Source organism: Solanum pennellii, chromosome 8, assembly GCF_001406875.1.
Source record: "Solanum pennellii chromosome 8, SPENNV200".
NCBI lineage: Eukaryota > Viridiplantae > Streptophyta > Magnoliopsida > Solanales > Solanaceae > Solanum > Solanum pennellii.
Window position 1 is genome coordinate 66,223,288 of NC_028644.1, and position 22,781 is coordinate 66,246,068.

At 30.6% G+C, this 22,781-nt stretch overlaps 3 protein-coding genes across 4 annotated transcripts; all 3 read left to right on the plus strand.

Moving 5' to 3' along the window:
- Positions 1-2,177: 2,177 nt before the first annotated feature.
- Positions 2,178-9,492, plus strand: LOC107028561 (ATP-dependent Clp protease proteolytic subunit-related protein 4, chloroplastic). 2 transcript variants are annotated; one of them, XM_027919012.1, is made up of 8 exons: positions 2,178-2,486; positions 4,880-5,080; positions 5,855-5,910; positions 7,420-7,546; positions 8,029-8,106; positions 8,282-8,395; positions 8,484-8,599; positions 9,344-9,492. In XM_027919012.1, the coding sequence occupies exons 1-7, from the start codon at positions 2,226-2,228 to the stop codon at positions 8,553-8,555; spliced, it is 909 nt and encodes a 302-aa protein (XP_027774813.1). In that variant the 5' UTR covers positions 2,178-2,225; the 3' UTR covers positions 8,556-8,599; positions 9,344-9,492. The 2 variants fall into 2 exon arrangements, with proteins under 2 accessions (XP_027774813.1, XP_015085152.1); XM_015229666.2 differs by lacking the exon at positions 9,344-9,492 and adding an exon at positions 8,674-9,044 and having other exon boundaries at positions 2,179-2,486.
- Positions 9,493-13,384: 3,892 nt separating this feature from the next.
- Positions 13,385-16,525, plus strand: LOC107027964 (expansin-like B1). Its single transcript, XM_015229016.1, has 4 exons — positions 13,385-13,597; positions 13,914-14,020; positions 14,876-15,187; positions 16,123-16,525. Exons 1-4 carry the CDS (start codon positions 13,456-13,458, stop codon positions 16,321-16,323), a joined length of 762 nt encoding a protein of 253 aa, XP_015084502.1. The 5' UTR covers positions 13,385-13,455; the 3' UTR covers positions 16,324-16,525.
- Positions 16,526-20,380: 3,855 nt separating this feature from the next.
- LOC107028740 (expansin-like B1) lies at positions 20,381-22,492 on the plus strand. Its single transcript, XM_015229920.1, has 4 exons — positions 20,381-20,559; positions 20,630-20,739; positions 21,688-21,996; positions 22,075-22,492. The coding sequence occupies exons 1-4, from the start codon at positions 20,424-20,426 to the stop codon at positions 22,273-22,275; spliced, it is 756 nt and encodes a 251-aa protein (XP_015085406.1). The 5' UTR covers positions 20,381-20,423; the 3' UTR covers positions 22,276-22,492.
- The last annotated feature ends 289 nt before the right edge of the window (positions 22,493-22,781 follow it).

Sequence of the window (22,781 nt, forward strand, 5' to 3'; positions counted from 1 at the left end):
ATATATACCTGTCAGCAATCTAATTAACCTAGCTAGATTAGGCTTAAGGATGAATTAGATTTTTTTTTTTCAAATTTGGACCACACAATGCTATTTGTTTCAACAAAAGTTGGGCCCAAAAAAAAAAAAGAGGTAAGGTTTGAGATATGGTAGGCCAGTGTTGGTTTAGCCCAACTTTACCCCATTGGCCCAACTAGATTACATGGCACCCTAGTTTAATTGAGGAAAAATTACATAAATTAATATACTTTAAAAAATAATTATTAATTTTAGCAATATTTTTTATTTATTACCATTTATAATAATATTGTAATAAATTTGTAATACGTATTAAAAGTGAAGTATGTATTCAATATATTTGAATTATAATTGTTTTTGAAATATATTGTTTGTTTGGTAAAAAATTGTCACATTGTATTATAAGTGTATTAAAATGTGTGATAAATGTATTATCCATCATTAAAACTTGTATAATATGTGAATAATAAATTGTTTTTTGTAATATGTATTAAACTTGTATTATAAATAAATTAAAAGTGATCAAATAAAAAAAATATTATTACTATAAATGACAAATATTTTTTTATTATAATATATTTATATAAGTTTCCTATTAATTGTGCTATTGTCAATGCCATTTTGATTCATAGGGGTTTTCATCTCTCAATAAGACAAATAAATAGTTCAATAAATTGTGTTTGGTTTTAAAAAAGGTCATATTAAGATCAAATTAATTAAAATTTGGTATGATATAATATCATTTTTCTTTTTGTTATCGGTTTCAATTTACAACTTAATAAAAATGTGTATAAATGACTCTTTGCGGTGAATATTTATATTATAAGTGTATAACTGACTCTTTGTGTGATTAGAGGTGTTCAAGTAAAATTAAAAGTCAAATTAAATTAAAATCATATTAAATCTATGAAAGAAATTAACTTATAATTTGATTTAGAGGGTGTTTGGATGAACTTAAAAGTTAATCAAACCTACTTTTAAGTCAGTTTTTTACTTCTGAAAGTATTTGACAAATATTAAAGACATGATACATAAATGTGCCCTTTAACTTGGCTTCAAATCACATTTATGCCCTTCAACTTTGGATTTGCATAAATAGACACTTAAATTTGTATAAAGTTGAAAAAATAAACACACATGTCCTACATGTCATTTTTTGTCCTACGTGGTGCACTACGTGTATTGTGTCATGTAGGACTCATGTGTTTATTTATTTAAAAGTTAGATAGTTAAAATGCCTATTTGTGCATTATGAAAGTTGGAGGTCAAAGTTAAAATTTGAAACCAAGTTTAGGGTCCAATATATGTATTATGCCAATATTAAAATAACTTAAAATAAATAAATCAAAAGCTTAAAATAAGTTAAGAAGTATTTGATAAGGTTAAAAAGAACTTAAAATAAATTTAAAACGACTTAAAATAGAATCAAACCAAAAGTAAACCTTCCTTACTTTTTATTTTTTGACCTAAAGTAATTTAAATTTGACTTTTAATTTTTCTTTGGTTTATCAACTATAATTTACAACCCAATAAAAGGGTATATAAATGCCTCTGGTGGATATAAGGGTATTACGTGAAATATCAATGTATACGACTAGAGGTGTTTAAGTAAACTCCAAAAAGTCAAATAAAATTAAAATCTTATCAAGCCTATGGAAGAAATTAACTTATGATTTGAAATCAAGAAAAAATCGAATCGAAATTGTTAACCGTGTATATCATTTTTGTAAGAACAAAAAATATTTTAAGTCAAATACTTGTCCGTACATAAAGACCAAAAATATAAATAGTATTGTAATTTAACCCTTAAACGTCTAAAATATGATTTATAGATTGTCTAGACTGTAAACACAAAATTAGTTGTGTGATTTATAAAAATACCTTGAAAATAATGATATTAAACTTTTTATTTTATTTTTCTTATAGATAAATTTTAAGTTTATTATTTTTACTTCACATGCAATATTTTTTAAATTTTCTATCTTAATAAATTGAAATAAACGGAGGTTAAAAGTTCAAGAACATCTATTTTGGTCATAGAGTGTAATAATTGGATCGGCCCATCATATACATGATCATGGGCTTTAAAAACGGGTCGGGTTATATGGGCTTTAAAAACGGATCGGGTTAACCCAAGTCTTCATCAATTCAATCCCCACTCCCTAATCCAATCCTTCACTCTTCACTCTCTTTGAGTTTCAAACACAATGGAAGCTGTCACTATTGCTTCCCATTTCTCGCCGGCTACCGGAATACGGCTATCATCTACGGCGATTTGCCGTGCCTCAGCTCCCAAACGGACTCTCAGATTTTCTCCTTCTACGAAATCTTCTCTATCGACGACCTTCATCTCCCCATTCGTCGGCAGCAGTCTATTCTCGGACTTATCGGGTCAGAGAATTCGACCCGATTCTCTTTACCCTTCTTCCTCAACTGGCTTTATCCCCAAACGTGCCGTTGTTACTATGGTAACGACTTATTTTGACTTCTAATTTTGTTCTGCTGTTACTACTTTAAACTCAAATTAGTGGTTGAGGCATAGATAAGTATGTGTTTTAGATAGTTAAAGATGATAACTTTAGCATATATGTTGCTTATGGGAAAGCTCTGCTGTGATGATAGGTTTATGGGTATCACACATTAGTTGATGCTACATAGTAAGGAGGGTTTGAATAATGGTATGCCTATCATAATGCAGGAATTACACCATGTAATTATGTGTTAGTAGAGAAATAAAAGAAGAGACAGAATTAGGACTTAGGATATTCGGGTGAAATTGAGGATTTTGTAGGTGGTCCAAGCTATTCAAGTCTGACTGAGTAGAATTACTTGGTACTAGTGTAGTTGTTCTGGTGGGAGGTAGCATGTACCCGAGGTGAGCACTAGCTGACTGGACACTGACTGGGAATCAATATTATAGGAAAATTAGAACAATATAGAAACTCATAATTCAAACCAAAAGTATATTGCTTGGTTGGTTTTGTAGAAACTGTTGAATCGAAACTATAATAAATCATGGGATTTAACCTGAGAAGGCTAAAGTGGATTGTGTAGAAATATCAAAAGAGTCCAACCATTTTAAGACATCGAAGAAGTAAACTAAACATTGTAAGAAAATGGTAACTGAGCTAACTTCACAATACATATACAAGTATTTTTGCATATGTCAAAGTATCCAAAACATGAACTAGTCAACTAGGAAACTGAAATCGTCATACATGATGACTAGAGCTACGGCTTTGTTTTTTCCTTTTTTTTTTTTTTGGAAATAAATAGGATGGTATTGTTTAAATAATTGAATTTAGATGCTAAGCCGCCAAATGAATCTGTAAACACCCAAGAATATGTCAGAGTTTTATGGGTTATGAAGAGGGAGTTTAGTTGCTTAAATTAAATCAATAGTCCATATATAAAAGGAGAAGTTAATGGTCAGTTCTTTCTTTTGAGAGATTTGGAATCTGGATATCATGTATGAGTGGTTAAGCTCCAAAACTATATTATGCTACCTTCTATATGGATTCAATCATGTGGTTCTTTTTGGATGAAGAAGGGATAATCAGAAGTCATTCTAAATCAGGTTTAGAAGATGATAGTAGGTGATGGGAGTTCCCATCATCTGAGACATAAACATTTAGAAAACATCCAATTGTTGTGTGACAACTCTTCCAACTGGTAACTGTTATTGCAAAACTTAACTCCAAACTTTGCAGTTATGGTTCAGCAGCTTTATATAACTTTAGGCAGTTCAAAGATTAAAATGGTCAAGAAAGATGGACCAAATGGTCATGCTGGGAAGTATCAATCTTGCTCTTCTGTCCTTAATTGCATATTTTGGAATGCTAGCAATGAGAGAAATAATAGGTGCTTTAGTGATAGGGAGGGACAACATTTCAATTGTAAAGGCCAGATGTTTAAAGTCTATATGTGGACTAAGAAATAATAGTCCACATATATATCAATCTTGCTCTTCTGTCCTTAATTGCATATTTTGGAATGCTAGGAATGAGAGAAATAATAGGTGCTTTAGTGATAGGGAGGGACAACATTTCAATTGTAAAGGCCAGATGTTTAAAGTCTATATGTGGACTAAGAAGAGTAGTGTTTCTGATTGAACTCACTGTTACATTTTATGCAGTTCTTAAATCTATAGAAGGATGCTGTATTTGTAGTTGTAAATTTGCAGTACTTCTATTTAATGAAATTCTTACATTTTCATCCATAAATAAGAGTACAAAAAATATTAACATAATCAGACTCAGGAGTCAGGTCTAGTCCATTTGATGAAGAGTTTTATTTTGGGCTGCTTCAGAGTTTTAAGTAGCTGTAAGGCCTGAATAAAAGACATAACAGATGAGTTTGATGATAGAGGACGTACAGGAGAAAAAACAGATAGGACTAGAATAAAGCAGAACAAAACTTGGAACAGTTTTATGTGACTGCCATTGCTGATTTAGGAACTCTCTTCAAACTGTATGATGTCTTGGAAAAATGATCTGCAGTTCACGGGTTATTTCTGACCGCTGGAAATTTGTTAGATGGAAAGTCTGATGATTTTGGAGAAAAAGGCTGTTTTCATAAACTGATGATGATATAGTCTCTGTTCACATAAAGATTTTGGGTCATCAGGAGAGGAAGTAGTGGAGGCAGCGAGCTTGGAGGAAGTATTCTTTCAAGTGTTATCAGTTGATACATTATTATCACAAACTTTTGTATGTATGCCTAAAGATCAAAAAGAAAAAATGAACACTTCTGTATGTTCCTTTTTATCCTCGTTAAAGTGATGGAATGTGAATGGGAAGTAGTATCAGTATTTTCTACTCTGACTTTAATGCTCTAACCATGTCCACATTATTGGTGCCAGGTTATTCCTTTCGGAGGGGACCCATCGCAGGATCATCCTCCAGATTTAGCATCTTACTTGTTTAAGAATCGAATCGTCTACTTGGGAATGTCTCTAGTTCCATCAGTGACAGAATTGATTCTAGCTGAATTTCTTTACCTTCAGTATGAGGATGAGGATAAGCCAATCTATTTTTATATAAATTCTACTGGGACTACCAAGGTTAAAATTGGTTGCTTTCTTTCTATTTGTCTTGTATTTTTTTATCATCTCATGTCCTTCATTTCCTGGTCAAATGTTCAGCTGATTGTATGGGCGTTTTTTCTTCACTATTTTCTAATCACTACTTTTTTTAATAAATAAGCTTTATAAAAAAGGTTGAAGTTTGGTCTAAATGTAGCAAATGAGTTGTTTTTAATTTTCATTTCATTTAATAGGTGCTACTCTGAGGTTCTTCGGTAGGTATTGCTTGCTAGAGGATAAACTCGAACGGATTAAAATTTATTGCTACAGGCGCTGTGCGTCTATGTTGCTCGGACTCTTCATAAATGTCAGCGGGTGCGTGTCGGAATCTCCAAAAGTAGTTTATTTTTGGAGAATCCGTGCGGCTGTGGCATCGACAGTGAAGAGTCCGCACAACTTAGCTGAATGTGATATACGTTATGATCATGTTTAGAAACAACTAAAACCCCTTTGTTTTACCAATTTTACCCTTATATTCTTCCAATTTGAAGTAAGTTGATTATGATATTGACAATTCTGAAAGCCACTCTTGATGCATTTCTAGTTTCAGAAATGCACTATACGGGCAGTTCTATGAAAGTGAGTTGCGGTCTCCTTTGTTTCTTTGGAAGCAAATTTTGAGATCTTAACATTTTAGCTGTTGTAAGCTCAGTTTGAGTTTCTACTAGGCTTAGTTTGAACCTTGTTTACTTTTCATTACATATAACACAGACATGTTTTTATCATACTTCTAGATAATTTTCTATTTTACAGGGTGGTGAAAAGTTGGGTTATGAGACAGAGGCGTTTGCTGTATATGACGTTATGAGGTTACATATTGCTTATCTATCCATTTTTCAACCTTAGAGCATATATTAACTCACATTTCTTTTTCGATCGTTTCATTTGCTCATTTAAGTAATATTTTGAAGATGCCTGTTTAGTGTTGTTTTTTGTTTTCTTTTAACTTACTAATTTGTTTTTCTGGTAGCGATTCTCTGATAAAAGACCTGAATGATAAGAGTTTTGTGTAGATAGAATTTGGTTCTTCAACAAGATAGATTCAGAATAGATCCTTGTGTTTGGTTGTTATTTTGGAATCTTTAGTCATTCCTAATATATCTTTACCAGAAAAAAAAGATGTAAAAGTGTTTCGAACTTGGTGAGCCCCTCTCAAGTTATTAGTTGATGTGATGAAGGTGCGCCGGAAATGACAAAGCTGTGATAGGTTGATCTGCGGAGAAGTATGGTTCTGTTTGTTTGTTCAGAACGAAAATTACTCAGAATTATATTGGGACAGAGGAACGGAGCCATTGTGCTCGCTTTCATTCCATATTCTAGCTTTTCTAATAAATTACATGACAAGACGCAACTAGAGAACGCAATGTTAAGTTATTTTGGCAGCTGAATTTGTAGGATTAGAAACCGGATAATTTATACAAGTAAATAGGAGTGCAGCATAATTCCGCTCATCAAAATTTGGATATTCGTAACAAGAGTGTGGATGGTTTAAACTCAAGTTTTGTCGTATGTTAGCAGTGTGTTGCAATACAAAATGTAGGTCTCCAGTTGATATGAGTAATTGCCTGCCTGTGTTTCTTATTTGGCTGCTTCACAATTCACTAGATGTTTGAGTGTTCCTTGCTTGCACCAAAATGTAACCTTAGACTCTTCTGTTCATACTAAACCATTTGTTATCTGAACTTATAATTTGTATTAGCCATTACTGAAATCCTTTTATCCAGCTAAGGTTTGTATTAAGGATCTAAAATGAATGAATAAAGTTGTCAGTTCTGTAACAGTTTAAGTTTTTTAGATGAGGTGGTTCACACAGTTCAACATAGTATTAAAACAAGCAAATGGTCCTTGGTTCAAGTCTCCCCATCCATCAATTTTTTTTTTTACTTGCTTAACCTATGAAAAAGAACCATGCTGTGTGTGAGAGGGCATGACAGACCTAAAATATATGAAGTGTCCAATCTCTAACATATTAAGCTTATAGATGCAGCGGTGCCCACAATTCAACATTTTGTATAGAAGTTTCTCAGCAGTTTAATAAGTAATATTGTTTTTCTCGATCATGTAATAATTTTCATATAGTTAATACTAAGTAATATTGTGTAAAAATTAAAAAAATAGGCTTTTAAATTACAACAATGGCTAATATAAAGACTTACTTATGTAGATTATAGGTGTTCTCAGTATCAATACTTTCTGACATTTCTGCTCTCATGCCCTTGTTTCTGCTACATTGAGGAACTTAATGATATGATTGTTCTTCTGCGACTCCTTTGTTTCTTTTAGTAATCTGCAACAGACACCTTTACTTTTTGCTGCAGTTACGTCAAGCCACCTATATTTACTCTGTGTGTTGGGAATGCATGGGGAGAAGCTGCCTTGCTTTTAGCAGCTGGTTCAAAAGGAAATCGTGCTGCACTGCCCTCATCTACAATTATGATTAAGCAGGTCATTTGGAGGTCTTCTGTGTTTCTGTCTTCCTTTCTCCCTGTTCGCTCCCATTTCTTGATTATATCATCTAAAATATTCTCTGTAACCTGAGTCGAGCTCGTCGCACCGGGCTTGCCTAGTGCGGGGTATGTGTGGTTTGTGAGTTATTGCATAGGAGCGAGGTTTTACCCTGTGCGCACCTAAAGGGTAGTGGTTGCTGGTTTCCCTTATCATAAAAATAAAATAAAAAAATATTCTCTGTAACCTGTCCCTGAGTTGCTCTAAAAAATTCCAATCTTGCGAACACATAACCATGATATTAAAGATACAGAGCGCACCCAAAGGATAGTGGCTGCGGGTTTCACTTATCATATATATATATATATATATATATATATTCTCTATAACCTGTCCCTGAGTTTGTCTCAAAAATTCCAATCTTTTATACACGTAACCATGATATTAAAGATAGAATTGCTAATGCATATATATCTTTGCAGCCAATTTCTCAGTTTCAGGGTCAAGCAACAGATGTTGAGATCATGCGGAAAGAAGTAAATAATGTCAAAGCGGAATTGGTAATCCTTAAAATTTCTGTTAAGCTTAGTGCTTGCTTACCGTGACAAAAGTTCAAGGGACAAATTTGCTTTTAAGGATGTTCATTTTCTGCTTTGCGATACACATTTCTGAAGGATCAAAGATGAGCATTATATAAATAGCCTGATTTTCTGACTTCATACATTTATTTTTAAGGTCAAATTGTATTCAGAAAATACTGGAAAATCACCTGAGGAGATTGAAGAAGACATAAAACGTCCAAAATACTTTAGTCCTAGTGAAGCAGTAGAATATGGAATTATTGATAAGGTATCTCTATGAAGTAACTAAAAACTTTTCAACTTGCTTCCTGATATTAAAGGACCTGCAGTTCACATTGTAACTTAAATGTCTAAAGGTTATATACAATGAGAGGGGAAATAAAGATAGAGGAGTTGTATCTGATCTGAAGAAGGCCCAACTTATCTGAAAGGAGTCAAAAGTCCCATCAGCCACGAAACCACAGGGATTGAGGTAAGCTTCACTTAGCTAATATTAGTTTTGCTTTGCAAAGTAACCGATTCTCAAACATAAAAATTCATTTCTAGGCCCGGGGGTGGCGTTTGGCATCTACCTTTCACCGGCAATTCATCAACAAGGCTATTTCCCATCATGAACGCTCCTTTTCATCTACAGATTGCCTCGAACTATATTAGAGGCCACCAGTTGGGACAGCTATTATACTTGTTTTATACAGGTCCTAGTCACTTAGATTCTGCATTCTGTGTTGGCTCAACGAAGTAGCTTATAGAACACGTGTGAAGTTTGCACTATTTTAGAATGTTATGTTCTTAAGATGTTCCAATATTCAGTAAAATATTCTAACTGCAAGTCTTTACACCAATTTGTTAAGTGGAGATCTCAGAAAGGTGAAACAATTCGACCCAATATTTGTTTATTGAATGATGAAGCATCACAACTACTTAGTTCATTTTTCTTTTTTAGAGTAGCAATAGTTTTGTTAGTGAAGAAACTGTGACCTTCACTCTAGACCTTTTCATCACTCCACGAAGTTCACATCCTCAATCAGACAGATGTTCGCATCTGCAAAAATCTTCATTCCTCTCCACCACTTTACTTGAGTGCTGATGGTTCCCGTAGTTTGTATAACTGAATGATGCACATTTAGCTTGAGCAATCACATATTCTAGAACTGAAATTGGTTGTTCCTTTCGTAGGCGCCCCACCATTTCAATTATTGTCTCTCTTCTGGTGCAGAACTTGGGAAGTGAGACATCTGGAAAGAGGGGAGTTGCTAGTTTAACTTGGTGGGGGATTTTATGCTTTACAACTTGCAACTACAGATTTTTATTGTTCCTTTTTTTCTGGTTGATAGTAGTTTCATGATTACAACTTTTCTCTCTTGACTTTTTCCTGTTTAAGCTTGTAAATTCATTACAGCTGATCATCTCCATTTTTATCCTAAAAAGACATGTGTATGAAGCAGATATTAAGTGATGACAGGTTGAGTTTGAATTTTAACAACTGATATCTCTAGCTCTACAAGTGTGTAGATTATTTTTCATAGTGGAATGTAGCCATTAATGGAAAGTGCAGTTTTGCTCAACAGTTAAAGTCCATTAGGGTCACTGTCCAGCATTTCTGTTATTCAGTTTGGTGTTTGCTATAAGCTTCTTGATCTATTTTTATGTTTCATTTTTTCATATATGGTTTGAAAATACAGATACGTCAGTTGCGAACTTCTTATGTTAACTGTGATTTAATCCAATGGTCGATCTGAAACATTCTTCTCTTATCTCTATGAGATAAGGGTAAGGGACTACACTGGGTATGTTGTGATTTTTTTGCGTTTTTTGAGAGGGTGGGTAATGTGATTGTTAAACATGCCTTTTACTATCATATGGGCAATGCTAGGTGCTTGGCAAAATATTGCAGAACAAACTTAATAAGATTTATCATTGAATGGCTTTGTTCAATTTTATGATGGTAGGGAATTTGTTTGTTAGCTTAGTTAACCTTTGCTATTTATTTGTTTTCAATATAAGCACATTCCTTAAAAAGAATTTTTTTAAAAAAATTTAAAAGAAAAAAAAGAAACTATTTTACCCTTGTTATGTCTCAAAATATATATTTTTTTCATTGAATGTTTACTTTATTTATGTGTCTTTTTATAATTGAGGTGTATGTAGTCTTCAAGAACAATTACTACTAGGGTAAAATGAATAGAAAATACTCTTTAACGACAAATATTATGAAATAACTAATTTTAGAAATCACGACATGGAAAAATACCTTTGACGAGGCATTAATTGTCACTTTTAAAGGCGCCAAAATGAAATAGTGTCTACCAGATACAAAATAAAGTTAATCGACTCTAATAACATTAGTATAAGTTGAGTGACCATTCGAACGTTCAACTCAATTATTTGCTTTAGTATATCATTATAATTTATACATGGTCATCTCCAATTTCAAATACCATTGTACTATTGACAATGCATTTGATTAGATGATACACCAATCAAATAATAAAGTATTTATAAACTCCAAGTGGGTAACAAATATTGGAAGTCACCTACCAATTACTCTTGATATAGTACATGTATTCAACTAGGGCTCTTTGAAAAAAGTATTTTTATTTTAACAAAATAAATTAATTAGGTGGTTGAGTGCTTTTCCCCTGGTTTCATGATTTGTTATCAGATTCTACGTATAGTCACTGGATATGACTTAGAGCATTTACTTTATTTGATAACTTCTTAGTGCGTTTGAACCAAACATAGGGATATTCCAAGTTATCTATTAATCCAAATTGCTTTTATTGGTTAGTATTTCAATGATATATTTTTGACCTGGCAACTTTATCCAATCTTGTATTAGTAAACAAAATCTTGAGAGGTGTTTGGATTCCATCAAGGGTGTGTTCGCCGCGGAAGAAAATATTTTTCATGAAAAATAAGTCGATTTAATGTAGTTATATATGATTTATGCGGATACCACGGGAGATGAGAGGAGGGGTAGGGATGTGGATGCGGTGGGTTACAGTGAAGATAAGGTGCATTGGAGGCCAGGAAGACACAATCGATGTAGAATGTCAGAAGTGGAGTAATACATGACAAGTTAACAACTAACGACAACGATATGAATGAACCACTATATATAACATACGATAAAATCGAGCAATTTCAAATAATATAAAGGCAAAATTTGATCTTTTTTCTTCTACATGAAAGGAATACTTCACCCAAATTCACCACCTTAAAGATTTTTGTATTTTCACCTTGATGTTCTAATAAAGTATATAATCCACTTTGAATTATTTAATTACATGACTTTGGCAAGTTTTAAACAAATATTGGCTAGTTATGAGTGAAAGAATTTGGGGAGCAATCGTCATGATTACGTTTTTTTCATAAAATGTTAATTAATAGTACAAAATTATATGACATAATCAAGTATTATGAATTAAATTTACAAAACAACAATATATTATCTTATGTTATACAAAGTCTAATCGTAACTCTTTTTTTAATCTAGAATAATTTATAAGTCGCTATAATCTCGATTATCATCTCTGTCTTTCAAGCGAGTACTTTGTGCGTACCGATAGTTCGACTTCTTTTCCAATTTTCCTTTTTATGCTTTTTATCCACACTACTGTTTTTAAGACACATAAGAGGATAAAGAGGAACCACAATTAAGGGACTATTCTACATATATAGTGGCCACTCTATATTTTCGAGTTCAAAGTTTAAAGGGTATAAAAAATTAATAAAAATTTTAAAACGATATATTAAATTTTATATTAATCAAAATGGTAAAAATCACTGGAATAACAGCGATTTATCTAGCCGGAAAAAGCAAAATCGCTGCTACTGCAGCGATTTTGCAAAATGTGATTTTCTTTTTTTAAAAAAAAAAATTTCAAGAAAATCGTTGGGCAGCGATTTTTATTTTTTTTAAAAAAAATTTCATGAAAATCGACGGCACACATCTTCATTTGAGATTTTCTTTTTTTTAAAAAAATGAAAATCCCTGCCGCAGCGATTTTCTTAAAAAAAATTATTTTTTTTTTAAAACTGAAAAGGAAACGATTTTCTTGGAATTTCTGTTTTTTTTTTTTAAATCATATTTTGCAAAGCTGCAGATTTTGCTTTTTCCGATGGAGGAAATCGCTATTGTTTGAGCGATTTTGTCGTTTTAGTTAATATAAAGTTTTATGTACCGTTTTAAAATTTTTGTTAATATTTTATACCCTTTAAGCTCCGAACTCCTATATTTTCCTAACTAATCAAATTCAATATATAGTAAAAATCGTATGGACTTATGTTATATAAGTTTGCAATACACATTTTATACCATATTTGGGATTATAAAAAAGTGCGATAGGATAATTGTAACTTCTTTATCATATTCGTAATATATAACAATGCCTTATACCAGGGGCATAGCTACCTTAATTGAAGGGGGTTCATCTTCGACGGAAAATTATATTATTTACATATGGTTAAAATAAGTTTATATGTATATATAGTGGATGTCGAACCCCCTTCGGCTATCTATTTCTACAGATTTTGAACCCCCTTATTAGAAATTTTGACTACGCCTCTCTCAAATTGATCGTATATATATTGCTTTAATCTAAATAGATAAAATAAGTACATTTTAGATACCAGATGATTCATAAAAAAGAATAAAAGTATCGTGGAGAATTTTCGTATGATACACACATTAGACCTAACGATTTTTTGCTCTTTGATTTTTGATTTATCGATTGCTAAATTAATAAAGAATATACCTCTAAAATTTACTATTAGACCAGAGATCGGATTACGAAATTAAATTGGTACAATGGTATTGAACACAACTTATTTATAATACTCAACATGAAAGTGATTAAAATATTTTTACATAAGAAAGAGTAAGCAAAGATATTTATTGTTGTCGATAGTGGAAATTAAAAATATTTAATTATTAGTAGAAAATAATTATTTATTAAGCTTTTCATTCCTTCTTAATTAAATCTTAAAGTGTCATTAATTGGAGTAACGCGTGATTGAATTATATTATAAAGTGCCAAAAACAATGTACTTATCAAATTTAATTAGTACTTAACCCCATCTTCCACTTGCTTAATCCCCCTACTCCTTAGTGGAACAAATCATGTAGAAATTTTTAGAAAAAAAATTATTTTATATGTATAGAAGAATAAGAATATTTTTATATTTCCCTTAATGGCTGCTTTCTATAGTACAAAAATTCAACTATATATATAGCCTTTACATTTCATCATTTCTCATCCACTTCTTGGAATCTTAATATTCCTTTTGAATAATTTCTTAGTAATTTTGAAAATTTTATCATAAGATATGGTTTTCAATAATAGCCATTGTATAATTTTTCTACTTGTGACAATTATAATTTATCCTTCAATTTGTTATGGCCAAGAAGCAAATTCCCTTTATAGTAGAGCTACTTATTATGGCAGCCCTGATTGCTATGGAACCCCTAGTATGTACAATTTTCCCCTCAATATTTTCATTTTTTTTACGTGTCTACGCGCGATAGATATATATACTTATACGTGTATAGTCGTGGCAAATGAAATTGTCTAGATTGAATTTGAACAGGTTAAAAATAGGTTGAAATGTTATGTTACATAACCAAGTAATTAACCAACATGCTCATATTAATTATAATGTTATACAATCTCGTTTGCTAATAGATATCGATCTTAAGCAATATTTTATGGTAATTATGTTATGAAATATTATAATTAAGGTTATTAATTAACCTTATTATTATTGTTGTAACAAAAATAAAACAGGTGGAGCATGTGGATTTGGTGAATATGGAAGGAAAATTTATGATGGCAAAGTGAGTGGAGTCTCTAGGCTCTACAGGAATGGAACTGGATGTGGTGCTTGCTATCAGGTATATTCATTATATTATAATACTATATACTTTCGTCATTTTAATTTGTTTAAGATTACAACGTTCAAAAATATTTTCTTAAATTTTATATCAAATTAAAATAAAATATTCTAATTGAAACAAAAAGAATAGGTAGTAACTTTACTAAACATAATAATCCATTTAACTAGTTTCAACTTCAAAAACTAAAAAGCAATGAAAATGACATTCACATAACCATATACAAGTGTACCAATAACCTTACCAAAAAAGACTCATTTATGTTATTATCTGTTAATTAAAATGGCATAGATGAGCCAAATTTTTAATAGTAGATGAAACTTTTCTCAAAGTTTGATGACATATTTGAATATTTTCTTTTTGAAAAATAATTCAATTAATGACGTGATCGAATCATAATTTACCACATGTCAAAAATAATTTTACAAAATCAGAATTATTTTTTGTTAACAACTAATGACATGGATGAGCCTTTTTTCAGAGAGAAATGACACAGATGAGCCGAACTTTTAACGGATCAGAGCCTTTTCTCGAAGTTCGACGACATATTTAAGTGTTTTCCTACGGTAAATAATTACAGTTGAAAATAAAATGACAAAAATGAGTAAATAATAATTTAGACTAATGCATGGATATCTCACTCTCTTTAAGAAGATTCAAGCCCACTGCAACATTATAATCTGCACCGATCCAACAGTATATCTTTAAAAAGGTTTTTTTTTTCGGAATCTTTATTTATCTTTTTGAAAAATTTGAACCAAAAACACGATTTTTCTATTCATTTTTCTCGAAAAACACATGTTAAAAAACAGATTCTCGCGCTTCCTAATTTTTTTTTTTGCAAACGTACAACAGGTTAGGTGCAAGGTACCAGGTCATTGCACAGATGAAGGTACAAAAATAGTAGTAACAGATCATGGTGAAGGTGACCATACAGATTTTATACTAAGTGTACGTGCCTATTCAGACATGGCTACCTCAGGAATGGCTAATTATTTGTTGGCTTATGGAGTTGTTGACGTTGAATATCGAAGAGTACCTTGTACATACTATGGTTATAATTTAATGATTAAAGTTCATGAACATAGCAGATTTTGTAACTATTTGGCTATCGTACCAATATATCAAAGTGGTGCATTTGACATTGAAGCTGTTGAGGTTTGGCAGGTACGTTTAGTCAGAGGCAAATTCAAAATTTAAATTTTATTATTCTGAGTCATAAAATGAATTTTGTTGAAATAAATACCTCCACTTGGTATATATAAACTATGTGATATTATATGTTACATTGTAAATGGTATGCATATATACCCTTAGTCGTACTTTTTGGAATTCATGCCCCTGTCGTTCAAAAACTAGAGTATATATATATCCTTTATACTAACGGATATACACGTGTCATAATCTTATCCATCGACCGACATTTATTAAATATTGGATCGATGAATAGGATTACGTCATGTGTCCCTATTTAGTCTTCATTTAGAGTGAAGGGCATATATGCTTGAGTTTTTGAATAGCGAGGGTACCAATGTCCAAAAGCATGACGGATGGTAACTGCATACCATTTACGATAGTTTGACGGTATATTTATCTTTTTTCCCTTTAAAATACAAAGAAATAAACAGATGAAGTAGTTCATAAAGATATACCGTCTATTACATATATATATATAGAAGGAAAACAAATCTTATCTTATTTTATAAATATATAATATAATTTTTCGATGAATTTTGTTTAATTTCATTATATGCCAAAGAGCGAAAAAAATATTTAGATCCAGTCATCCACCTATATATAAGTATATATTGGTAATTCTCTCTCATTATTTGTTTAACTAGTACGATTGCTAAAGTATTATCTAAACTATAAAGTTGGTTTCTAAGTTGATTACTTAACTAATAGTTATTATTTCAAAAAAATCTATTAGGATCAAGATGAGTGAACTTCTGAGATAACAACTATAAGTTGAGTAACGATTTCTCAAATCTATTCCTAAAAGATTATATATATCTGCATGTAACGTACAAACATTGCATATAAAGTGAAATTTAGTAACGTGAAAAATAAGACGATGATCGTATGTATGTATGTATGTGTAGGCTGATTGTAAGGAATGGAAGGGTATGAGAAAGGCATATGGAGCAGTATGGGACATGCCAAATCCACCAAAAGGATCACTCACTTTCAGAGTTCAAGTTAGTGTTAATGGGGAAGCAACTAAATGGGTACAATTGGCTGATGTTTTACCTGATCAATGGAAGGCTGGCATTGCTTATGACACATACCTTATGCTAGACTAAATAATTACTATGCTGTATAATGTCATGTGGTGTGCAAAAGTGCTTTATTTAGAAATTTATCAAATAAAAAAAATCATACAAAGATTAAGTAAAATTTGTAATGTTGTAGGGTATGCATGCATTATGGTGAATTATATTGTGTGTTTGATATAAATAAATTAGTCATATGCAAAATTTGCATGTGTTTCTCTATTATACACAAGTCAAGATAACAAGAAATCATAAACGATTACTCTCTTTGTCTCAATTTATGTGACATATTCTAAATTTTGAGATTAAATAAATCTATCTTTGATCGTAAATTTTTCATATATCTATTACACATGTAGCGCATTAACCACTTTTAACTCTTTGCCTAAATTACACATGGCTTTATATCTTCCAAATTGATGGTGATTGCTAAAATGTTAAGGTGGATGCTCTTCAAAATTAAAATCAAATAAGTTAGAACGAAGTAATTTGTTCAGAGCGGAAAAATAGAATCGACTGAATTAATAAATGAGCGGGTCAGAGGTTTGAGGGTTGGATATAAGTTGCGTCAAGTTGGTCCTAATAATAAGTTGGGAATATATCTATTTCCTTTAATCACATAGGGTCTATCGAGAATAATCTCTTAATCTTACCTTAAGGTAATAATAAAGTCAACATACACTTTACCCTCTTCATATCTCACTTATGTAATTACACTGAATATATTTGTTTAACTCGCCCAAAAGTTATTTAAACAGATTGAACGTATCATACATGAATGTCCACTCCTTACAAATTTCACTATAAATGTGAGACTTTTTTTCACTTAATTTTTATCATACAGATTAAAGTCTTCAATTAATTGGTAATTAATTTGTGAACGAAATAAAAAATGGATCATTCACTTAAATATTCTTGCATTTTTATGTGCATGAATATTATGCTTATTCCAGCATTTTCCTATAGCCAAACCTTAGTTTCCAAGGCATCATAGTACTTCTGATGGCATGGAACACCATGTATGTTACCTAGCTAATTAACTACTTCTATACTTTTTTCGTAAAAAAGTCAAAAATGCCTTTGAACTATCGTAAAAGATTTAAATATATCCTTCATTTACCTATTTAATAAAAAATACTCATGACTAACGTTGAACACTTGAATATCACATTATGATATAGTTCAGGAGCATTTTTGACCCTTTTCCGTATATATTTTTTCAAATTAAAAAAAAATAAATAAATATGAATATCACATATTAATTAAACGCAAAATTTTCATCGATTATTACTTTAATAATTGTTTTAACATTAATTTTGATGTATGTGTGCATGTGGTTATGGAGACTATGGTAAAGATGTGAACAATGGTGAAAGTGTGCACAGCCTCTAGGCTTCTCTACATAAATGGAGCTGGTTGTGGTGCATATTACCAGGTACGTACCTACTTATTTCATTTTTATCGACAATATAATTATATCAGTAGCGTGTTATCTTTTAGGTGACATGATATATTACATGCATTGTCGCGGTGTCTATTGAAATTCAGCCCCTTTAATATTTCAATCAAAGTTTAAAGTTTTATTTCACTAACGATATGAAACACAATGAGATGTAACTCAAATTGAGAACCAATAATAATTGATGGTATTATAGTAATAAGTTACCTGGTATATATAAGCTCAAATTAGTATGTTTGATCAAGTTTCTAAAATTAGCTTAGTTTGAAAAAGAAATCATGAAAAATAATTTATGTTTGACTAACTAAATTCAAAAATGCTTTTTGAATATATCAAGTAATTAGGAGTAGTATTAATATGTTACAAGTATACTTTTTTTCAATTAATTTTGATGTGATTACAGGTTTGGCAACTCATTTATGTGGAAAGAGTTTCTTGTGGTTATGGTGGAAATCTTATGGTTAAAATTCATGAACATAGCAAGTATGCTAATTATCTTGCTATTGTTGTATTGAACCAAGGTGGTGCAACTGATCTACTACAATAAAAATGACCATTAACGGCAATTAATTTTCAATTTTCGTTAAGTATATATTTTTAGCGGCAATTGTCACTCTTTGTATATGTTCCTAAAGCCTTTAGCGATATTGATTCTAATGGCACTTAACTAATGCCGGTAAAGGCTTTAACACTCTTTACTAATGTCAATATTTAATGCCACTAAAAATCATTTTTGTTATAGTGTGATATCCATATTGTCGAAATTTTACGAGGTATAAAATCTACGTATATTCTATTTTTTCAGATTTTCCGATAAATTTTCACTGAATGTATTGTTGTTGTAGGGTTTGGTGTTACTAGCTAAGTTTAGAATGAGTGTTAATATATGTGACGCGTTATTTTTTGTAAGTTGTAGAAAGAATGACAGGCTTTTATATTTTAGAAAGAATTTTGTTTTTATTTCTTCTTTTTACACTTAGATTAGAAGTTTTATATATATATATAAAGAATTTTGTTTTTATTTCTTCTTTTTACACTCAATTAGAAGCTTTATATTATATATATATAACCACATAAATTTCATACGTGTGTATATCTTGTCTTCTAATATAGTATATTAAAGTATCAAAACATGTTAGAAATTCTATACTAGTAAAGAACATTTGATATTATAAAAGGATAAGTTAATATAAAAATATTGCTATTGAAATGTCTGACTAATTTATATTTATATTCTTTTGGAATCTAAACTAACTTTGATTATTCTTTTCTTCGAGTTTATGGGATTAAAAAAAAAAATTGAAGAGTTATTATAGATATTAGCCTATATATTACGTCTTTTACTTTTACATGGTACTTAAATTTTTTTTTAATTATATGGAGACGTGTTCCAATTTCTAGTTGAATTGGTCTGAACTTACCATCTAATTGGAATTTATTTTTAACCCATATGGGTTAAATATAAATTCCAATTAGATGGCCATAATATTTTAATCATAAGAGAATTTATCTATTAATAGTTATTTGTTCTTAATTATCTCATTTATGTTGTGTTCGGTATGGAATGAATCATATTTTCAAAAAATAATGTGTTCTCGGAAAATAAATGAATTTTATAGTTTATTTTTTCATGTTTGATTAATGAAAAAAAATATTTTTTTTAAAAAAAAATTATAGTGTTGGATCGGTAAATACAAAATATATTTTAAGAAATTATAGAAGTAGATAAATTAAAAGTCTAACGATCAAATAATTAATTGATAACATTCCTGTGTGACATAATTTAAATTCACAAACAATGAGCTGTCGACAAGGTTTTAAGATAACATATAGTATTATTTTCTCTAATATTGATTATGTGATCGATAAATTTTCTATTTAATTTGTTTGGAATAAAATGACATTTTTTCTTTGAAAACGATTTAATTATTATATTCCTAAAAATAAATTTTATCAGAATGTTCATTCATCATTCGTTTAAATCAAAAGGCATGTAAAATTCTTATCACCACTCATTTAGAAGGATAACATTGACATTTTAAACGTCAAAAATCTTCATTATTTTTTAAACAAATTCGTATACAATCTTAAACACTGCTCTTTTCATTACATATTAATTGTTCACCTTAATTACTTAAAAAAATATTAGGTAAAAATGTAAATTAAAGAGTACACTTCTTGTTTGTGATATTTTTTCAAAAGGTGGGTACGAGAAAAAATTGATAACTAATATAAAACGGAGCGAGTATTTTATTAAATAGTGTGCGGACGCGGCAAAAGAAGATAATAACATCCATTGATTTTGAAATAATGACAATTTCTAGCACAAAGTATAGTTAAATTAAAATGTGATTTAAATAATCATCATTAATTAGCTGTTGTTGCTTCAAAGAAGATGCTAATCCAATTCTAAACTTATCTTAAAATCAGAAAAAAGAAATTTTCTTTTTCTTTTTCATGATGTTATCCATAGTTTATACAAATTTGGTCAAAAACTTTGAATATTTCTTTTTCAAATAAAATAATTAAAATTAAATTAAGACTAATACAAAGTTGGCCATATAGTCAATACCTGCCCCTTGTATCACACAGCTATAAATAAAGAACTTTATTATCTCTACATTTCTCATAATCCAAAGTAACACTTCTTTACATTTTTAGCTAAAAAAAAATGGCTCTCTCTTTCAATAATTGTTCCACTTTTATGATATGTGTAATTTTACTTTTGCCTACATTTTCTTTTGGTACTGAAAATTATTATTCTAAAGCTACATTTTATAAGACCTCTGATGGCAAAGGAACACCTAGTAAGTCACATTTAATTTTAGTTATTAATTTAAGTAACATTTGATTAATTTGCAACATATATTTGATCAGCTGGAGCTTGTGGTTATGGAGAGCATGGAAGATATGTCAATGATGGTCTCGTTACCGCCGCGTCATGGAAGCTCTATAAGAATGGAGTTGGATGTGGTGCATGTTATCAGGTATACAGAAACGGATTCAGAATTTGAACTTTATAGATTCGAGCGTAGGATGTTATAATAGTAGTACTCCATTTGGTTTACTAGATTACATACGTTGAATATATATATTATTTATACATATAAATGAATCAATAACATATATACTATGGGCTAGCCCACTTCATCCGAGCTAACACATACAGGTTTCGACATTTTACGGGTCAGGCCGGGCTAGCCCATTTTTGTTTTGTGGGGGGCAGAAAATGACCGGCCCAACCCACAAGTACGTGGGCTACAGGCTTGTCGGGCCAGCCCAATTTTTTAAAACATATATTATTTGTAGAATTATTAAATTATAAATTATAATTTAAAAATATTATCATAAATATTGACAAAACAACATTATATGATGTTAATGTTACTGCTTTTTAATCAATCCACAAATAAAATTATCTTTTATAATATTTATTAAGTTTTTTTTTTCAAGTAAAAGTAATATTAACCTAATTGTTTTGAGTTCGGACTCTCTTTGATTTTAATTTTTAATATTATATTATATTTTTTGATTAATTTTTACTGGCCCAAGGGCCGGCCCTATCGATATTTCTCAAACCCCACAAATCAGCAGACTTATACAGGCCGGGCTAAAAAATCCTTTTCACATATTGGCTTCAAAAATCATAGCCCAGCCCTATTAAATCCCGGGTTAGACCAGGCCGACCAAACAGACCTAGCTCATATTGACGGATCTAATATGTACATATGGCTAGTTTAAAAAGCAAGTTGTAAACATGAATTGTCTACACAACTTCAATTAAATTCGAATCGATATAAGTTATATATATATAGTTGGGAATTACCAATTTTATCAGGTAAAACAATTTCTAATATTTATCATTACGATTTACTTGTAAATTACCTTATAATTATCGCGTATATGAACTATTTATTATCAACGATATATTACAGGTGAGGTGCAAGGACGAGGCATTATGTAGCAACGAGGGTGTTAAGGTGTTAGTGACTGACAGTGGTGAGGGGCCTGGAACTGACTTTATTCTCAGCTCAGATGCATTTGCTAAAATGGCTAAGCATCCAAAGCTAGCTCACATGTTGTTCCCAAAGGGAGTGGTTGATGTTGACTACAAAAGAGTTTCTTGCAAATATGGCAATCTCAAAATCAAAATTAATGAACATAGCAACTATCATGGTTACCTTGCTATATACCTATTTAACAATGGCGGTTATGCTGATATCATAGCAATTGAAATCTACGACGTATGTATACGTATCCTCTTATTTTTTAAAATTATTTTTCAAAACACTTTTATCTAAACACGTAACTGATATATACAGGTAAAAACCTACAAATGGATACCGATGAGGAGGTCATATGGAGCAGTTTTTGATTTGGCAAATCCACCAAAGGGAGATCTTAAATTGAGGATTCAAATAAAAGAAGGTGAAAAGACCAAATGGATTAACTCAGACAAAACTGTGATTCCAGATTATTGGAAACCTGGCTCTATTTATGAAACTGATGTTCAGATTCCTTGAACAAATACAAAAAAAAAATAAAAAAATTTGTCAATTTATATATACTGTGGTTTGGAGTCGAATAAAGTTAAAAATTTGTCTAGGGTTATCAGCAGCCATTGTAGTTTTATTTACCAAATGTTTGTGTTAATAAGGCTGACCAAATTAAATTCGTGTAAAAATAAATAAACTACAAGTGTTTAATGTACATATGAATGTCCATGTCTATTTATTATCATATTGCATTCTATATTTGTAAATTTAATTTTAACATTTGTGATATATGACTCGGTACATTTAATCATAAATGTTATTGTGATTCTTTTATGTAGTAATATGTTTTGTACCTTGAACTATGTTTAAAACTATATGATGTAACGATTCAGGTACATCTTTAATTAACATATAGAGGGTGTTATAAATTATAAATAGAAAATCTTTGGTCCCTTTATCATTGATAATTAGTAGAGTCATATACGGGTTAATTATAAGGTAATTACAAATAAATCATAATGACAAATATTAGA